The 7,383-nt window shown below is 33.6% G+C and overlaps 1 protein-coding gene across 1 annotated transcript in view; it reads left to right on the plus strand.

Moving 5' to 3' along the window:
* AIMP1 (aminoacyl tRNA synthetase complex interacting multifunctional protein 1) overlaps positions 1-6,672 on the plus strand; it is a 29,012-nt gene extending 22,340 nt beyond the window's left edge. Inside the window, exon 7 of the mRNA XM_081143863.1 lies at positions 5,197-6,672. Coding sequence (XP_080999989.1) covers positions 5,197-5,363 — 167 coding nt within the window. The 3' untranslated portion in view covers positions 5,364-6,672. The remainder of the gene's footprint in view (positions 1-5,196) is intronic.
* The last annotated feature ends 711 nt before the right edge of the window (positions 6,673-7,383 follow it).

Consider the following 7,383-nt stretch of genomic DNA (forward strand, 5'->3'; position numbering starts at 1 on the left):
ATACTGCGTAACACACCATTAGTCTTATTTTTTTTCTTTTTTCAGGGAGAGCCATGATTTATCAGTGCTTTTTTTCAGCATCTGTTTTGCATTTTAAAGCTTAAGGTGTCTGCTGGTACATTTTGATGTTCACTTGATGTACTTAGTGTCTAGAGATTTACATTTCATGATATATATGTTGTGTGGTATAGAAATTGCAAGTTGGCCTTGGAAAGGCTCTTATACTTAACAACTTTTTCCTCTAACTATAGAACCGAAAATGTCCATAGAGTTTAGAAGATGACAAGTAGTATTTTTTTAACAATTGCTAAAAATGTTCCCCACTCAATACTTTTAAAAATCCTAAATGTGTGAAGCTATAAATTTTAATATTTAAATGCGGTAACTGGTCCCTAAAGCACCAAGCAAAAATAACTTGAGAATAATATTATAGCTAGGAGACAAAGGCAACGACAGCCCTTTTTTGGAAAATGCACTGATTTTACTCTAAAAATAAGTGAAAATATGCATTTAGACTTTAAACTTTCAAGACCGTGCTTATTTCTATTGCTATTGAGTCTTATTAATAAATATAAGTTAATGGTTAATTGTAAAGCCTATATGATATGCAAGGGTGTTTCACTTTTGGATTTATTTATTCTTTAAAGGACAAAAAATCTTGTCTATATTTGATTCTTCTGTCTAAAACCTATTACAATCAGGTTTCTCTCTTCCCTGTTCCACCAGAACTGCTCTGGTCAAGGTCACTAGTTACTCTCTGTAGCTAAATACCCATGACTAGTTCTCAGTCCTTTTTTAAATTTACTTGGCACCTGGCATCACTCTTTGCTGGTGGTGCTCCTGCGTCACTGGCTGCCCTTCTCATCTCCTCTGCTGATTCTTCCTTAGCTGCATGACTTCTTAACACTGGAGTGCCCCAGACCTTGGTCTTTTACTTCTCTCTTTTTTTCCACACTTGACGTCTTCTCTCTCCCTCCCTCTCCCTCCCGCATTATTCCCTTGGCTATCTTATCCAGTCATTTATCTAGCTGCCTACTAGACTTCACTAACATGTCCGAAGGGAGAATACTTATCCCAGTCTTCCCCCTAGAATTCCCATTTCCCATATCATCTGACCAGAACTCTGTTCTCTCAGCTGCTATTTATTTTCTCATGCAGCTTCTCCTTCAGAAAATAATAGTGGGTGTACCCCCTGAACATATCCAGAATCAGTCTCATCATCTCCACAACCACCGCTTTGGTCTTGGTGCCAACATCCCTTATCCAGATAACTGCCAAAGCCTTTTGACCCATCGCCCTGCTTTGCCCTTGACCTTTTTCTGTTTTCAATTGTAGTGGGCAGAGTGATGGATTTAGGTCAGATTATATTACTCCTTTGCTCAAAAACTTTCATTTGACCCAGAGTCCAAGTCCAAGTCCAAATCCTTATGGTCGCCTTTCATTATCTCCAATTTCTGCCTCAGTCACTTGAATTGACCCATTGGCTGTTTCCTGAGAGAGCTCCATTGCTTGGTCCCTCATCCTGTTCAGATTTTTCAAATGTTGTCTTTGTTTTATTTTCCTCCAAAATACTTGTCATCCTCTAGCATACTGTACATTGTTTAATGTCTGTCCGCACAAATATATAAGCTTCATGAAATCAAGATTTTTTTTGTTCTTATTCACTGCTATATTCCTATCACCTAGAAAAATACCTGGCATAGAGTAGGAGCTTGATAAATTGGTTAATGAATAAATAAAAAGAAATGTGCTAGCAAAACATTAAAAACAAGCAAACAACAAAACAGTATTTGAGAACAGGCCTGAATATCTGCCTTCATTATTGCAAGATCCTTCCTTTCAAACCACCATACCACTTTCCCCTGTTGATTAGCTTTGTAAAAGCTAATTTAATTGACCACTACTTTGCCAAGTTATACTTTAGTTTTTGTGCAACAGTTACAATTATTAGAGTTCAAAAGCTTAATCAGACATAAATTAATTAAGTTAGTGCTAGACTTTTAATGGCCATGGTAGAGATATCAAGGAGAAGCTGATGATTCCTGAGCATTTTATGCAAAAGAATGGCCCAATTAAAATGAAGCCTCTGGTTCTTATTCCAGACTAGTGAATGCCTGGGACTCTGGAATGTGTATTTATTGCTTTTTGTAGGTTTTAAATGCTGAGAAGGTGGTCACAGCTTTTTACATCTGTGCAAACTCATCTTGAACTAGTTCCTATTCCCTGTGTGTTTTGTTTAGAATGAGTTGGCCTAAAATAATCTCTGAATGATTAGTTCTCTTACAATATATGTAACCATTTCCAAATGGTGATTATTGGCATGTGTTTAGCAATTTCAGAGGCTCTGTAGTTTTTAGCTTGAAGAATTTTTATTGATATCATCACTTACCTTCTTTGCATAGCCATGCCAAAAGAGGGGGGTGGGGTGGGGTAAGAAAGGAAAGAAAATGAGGAAAATAAGATTTAGGAGGAGGCTGTAACACACAGGAATGATGGGAGACTTATCTGGAAAATACAGGTCATCAAAAAAATTGTTTAGAATATTAGGAATGTTTTCCGTGGGAGGTTATTTAAACTTTCCAACAAGCTTTGTACCCTACCAAATAGTATAATGTTCAAAAACATACTCAGCCAGAAGGTTCACACTGCATCCAAGATTTTCAACTCTGATTTATATTCAGTGATCATAATGTGACAGGTTTTAATAATAATCTCAATTTTTTGTTTCATTTATTGATTTTTTTAAAGTCTAGCAACTACATTCATTGTATTTGGGTATTGAATCTTGTTTGTTAAAAGACAGCAGTTAAGCTTTGGAGGTTCCTCTTATTAGTTTCTAGTTTATTTTTAGTTTAAATCTTTATTCCTTGAAAATTTTTGTTGTCTTATATAAGAAGTTTAAAACTTTCAGATCTTGGCTCCACAAGTGCTCAGTGACTTGGGTACGTTTCTGAGCCCCAGCTTTTTCATCTAAAAGGTTTTGTTGTTGTTTAAGAAGGGGTTTTTAATGCTATCTATTTCATACGTGTTTTGTGAGGTTTAACTTTTGAAATACTGTGCTACCTGCCTGTTTTTTTTAAGTTTTTAGCTGTAACTTTTGTGCCTTAATTTTCTCATCTATAAATTGGGTATAATTAATCATTTTTATATAGTGTACTGAGAGTTAAGTAAGTAAATATGTATAAAACAGTGCAGTGACTGCCACATAGTAAGCACTGTGTGTTATGTATTATTATGAATATTATTTTCTGTAATTTCAATATCTTCCTAGATCTGAGAAACTTAATTTTCTGCTGCACCACAGCTTTTTTTACTTAGGGTTTATGTCTGCATTCAGCAAGAATTTACTACACAGTCTGCACTCTTTACAGGAAGCTTCTACACAAATCTGGGACTCTCTGCTTCTTAAATTAATTCATTATCAGTTAGGGAACATCTCTTTTTGAGTGGGGGGAGTTCAGTGTTAGTACTCAGGCCTCCCTGAACAGTATGTGTGCCTCAAGCTTTTCAGAATCCTGGAATGCTCACTTCTCCACGTGATTTGTGCACAAACAAAGTAGGATTATGCTCTTAGACTAGGAATGATTTAGAAACAAAAAATAAAAATATTGTAGATACTTTATATATTGACATTTTTCCCCCATTCTGTTTGTTAATTAATAATTAATTAATGTCCTAGTGCTCTTAAAGGAGTAAGAGAAACCCTCACTTTTATAGTCAGTCTTTCAGTTCTAGTGTCATTGCATGTTCTTCTACTATAAATCCATCATTCTATTAACTCTCTGTCATCTCTGATAGCCTGCATATCAGAGGACAGTTTTGTATGTTCTTGCCAGTTTCATGGCATTTTATGAAGAGCTAATAAAAAACAAAGCTACCATGGCCAACCAATTTACTCAGTTTTGTTTTTCCTGTGTATGTATGGACAGAGAATAAACACTAGATAATAAGATGTAGTCAGAACATAGAATATAATTAGTTCCAGTAATGTTTAAAATATTCTTTTTAAAGTAATTCCAAGAGATTTCAATTTGGGAGTCAGTTAAAAAAAGATCTAGAAAGCTATATTTCTATCATTACTGAGTTATACTTCAGTAATATTTTTTATTACCTCCAGGAAAATCATTTTTTATTTGAAGCTAATGCTTAAGAGATACATTCATTACCTTTTTTTTTTATGATTGTTTCTTGAACTGAGTCTTTATTCCAAATGTTATTAAATACCGCCAGGTATTAAAATGCTGTTATATTAAACTTTGCTCTCTATTTCCTTATTCATTAAATAGAGGGTTTGCTTGGCATATTGGTTGTCTTTAAGCCTAGACAGACATATTGTATAGCTCATTTGTCTCTTACTGATTGTAAACTTTATAGTGAGTTACTATAAAGAGAGGAGAATGGGGCATTATCCATATGTCAGAATGTTGTTCCTTTTCTAAAGCATAGTTTATTAGGAAGCAGAGTGCTGTACTTTTGGAGCAAGGATTTTGATGTCAAAACCTGACTTCACTTGTTGATTGTGTGACTTTGAACAACTTAACCTTCTCTGAGCCCCAGTTTCTTTTTATTTGAAATTAAAGTCAGTGTTGTGTGAATTGCATGCAACAACATATATTCCTGATTTTTAGAAAATGCTAGTCCTTGTCTCCTTACTACCTCTTTTATGTCTCCACTCACCAAATGGAAAGGGCAGCAGATGAAACCCAAAGTAGTTATATTTAGCTAGATAATCCCAACAGTTAAGCCATTCTCTGGTTTTTATAAGAAACCTTTAAGCACTATAGCAGCAATCTAGTCATTTTTTTGTATGATGAAACATATAGTAAAGTATACGCTGCTTCTGCCACATGTAAAAATATAACAGAAATTATGCTCACATTGCTTCACAGTTTTTTAAGAATATCTTATATTTTTAAATTTGTGGAATACATTGAGCTACATTACTTGCAAAAATATTTGTTATGAGATTGAAAAATAATATCTTTAATATTTGTAAGGAAGTGACAAAATATATTTTATTAATTAAGAACAATATAAACTGCTAACATCACGAAAATAAAGTAAACGTTAACATTAAATGCTAAAATTCTGATCAGGTCTAAAGATCAGAAAGTACTGCCAAGCCAGTTCACTAGAAATGTCTGTGGACAATTTATTTAATATGTTAGCTACATAATTTTATTTTTTCCCCAACAGGAGAACCTGACAAGGAGTTGAATCCCAAGAAGAAGATTTGGGAGCAGATCCAGCCAGATCTTTACACCAATGATGAGTGTGTGGCTACATACAAAGGAGCTCCCTTTGAGGTGAAAGGGAAGGGAGTGTGTAGGGCTCAAACTATGGCCAAGAGTGCAATAAAATAAAATTAAAATGTTTCAGTTACTGAAATGCATTGGAAAAACTTTAATAACAATAAAAAGAAATACATATGTCGCTTATGCCTAAAGTATAACTGGCTCATTTTTGTGTTATTTCTCTTCTAGTAGACAGGTCTAGTCTTTTACCTGGTATATATTGTTTTTAATTAATTTGAGAAACACTGTATTTTTACCTATGACTTTTGACCCTTTATAATGTAGGGAGGAAATGCTCTATGTTTTGTGGTGATTTATTTTTTAGCAGGGATGTTGGTTAGCAGATTATTTTTTCTTTATGCATTTTTAGATAGCTTGAACTAGATTAACATTTAGTTTCTTATTTATAGGCACATGATACGTGAACTTTCAAGCCTTTGGATTTTTAGTATATTGTGTATCTGTGTTATAAATGTCCTCTCCTTCAAAAATGACAAGTTAGAATTTGTGTAAGGTTTTCAACTAGTCATATTGTAATATTGAAAATGAACAACTGTCGATAGTAGAGATCCAAACATCATAAAAGGTAGGAAACATATGAAATTTTCAACTGTCGAACTTTTCTTTCCATTGAGCAAAGTAATTAGTAATAAATTTTGACTGTGAAGCATAAACATGTTGCAAAGTGGTGCCAATGTAGTTTCCAATAATTGACTGTAAAAGCAGCAGTCCATTTTTAACTCTAGCTGACTCTAAAGATTCCTTGGGTACCTAACAAAACATTATTTATAGCTTATTATCTTCAGAAGAACATTTAAGATTGATATATTTTGCTTTTTCATGAACCACCATACTGTCCATATATTAAAAGAAATGGCAGCCAAAAACAATATAAATTAAGGTGTCAAATGCCTATTTTCACTTACCTTCTAGATATTCTAGGAACCGTGAAAATTAACTTAAGGTTGAATTATTAGCTTCAAGTTCATCAGTCTTGAGATGATGACTGGTGATTTGGGCTGCCAAAAAAGAAATGCATCTATGGAGGTAGGAGTGTATATATATTTCAAAGAAAAGTCTATTCTAGCACTGTAGCTATTTATGCGTCCAGTAAGGAGAAGCAAAAGAAAAAAATTTCAACAACCCTGCATGCTGAGTTATAAAAGGTGTAAGTAAAGTTTATTTATTTAAATCCATGGAGTTCTGGTAGGCCAGGACACAATATCATAATAGAAATGTGATCTTCTTTCTGAAAAACTGAATATTTATTAACAGAGCATCGTTAACATATGTTGATAACTAAACACAAATGAATTTTCAAAGTTATTTTGTACTCCAGATCCATTATTATTTTTGGAATAAAGAATGTGGCAAAGTCTTTTGTGATTCTGTATTTTCTACTTTTCCCTAATTATAACAAATTTATTTAAATCTGATGTAAAAAGGATATTTCAACTGCTTAGTTGAAATATTTATTCCTAATTCTTCAAGTTACATAAAAGCATTACTCAATCAAGTTACCAATTTAGCCCCATTCAGTCATTATTTTTAAAGAAAACTTCTGTTTTATTTGTATTGCTGGGATGAGAGAGCTCTTTATAGAATCAACAACAAGAAATGGCATTGTTGGTGAACTGGGCATAACTCTTCTGGCTTTTAATGGTAGCCAGCTCTTTAAGGATTTTTAACCGTAGGAGATAGTGTCAGGTCAGGCTGACAGTTGGCACCTCTTGACATCTATTTATATATTGCAAACAAAATGAGATCAAAAACCTGATTTTACTCCAAGATACTTTCTCATTCAGGTTGGCCCACTATCATACATGAATATTAGGAGTACTAACTTTTCTTGTATTTAGAAATTACATGAATAGTATTTGAGATGAGTCATTTTCAGGACATTGTTGATTTTAATATAAAAATTGGAAAAAAAATTTCTGCCTTGCTTCTACCAAGAACATTAAGTACTCTACAATTATAAGAACTTTAAGTGCCCACCAAACAGATAATTTGTTGTTGCTTTTTAAAGGTAATGTAAATTCTGCCCAGCTGATGTGGCGCAGTAGTAGAGCATCAACCCACTGAACCA

This window comes from Miniopterus schreibersii, assembly GCF_964146895.1.
Source record: "Miniopterus schreibersii genome assembly, chromosome: 1".
Lineage (NCBI taxonomy): Eukaryota > Metazoa > Chordata > Mammalia > Chiroptera > Miniopteridae > Miniopterus > Miniopterus schreibersii.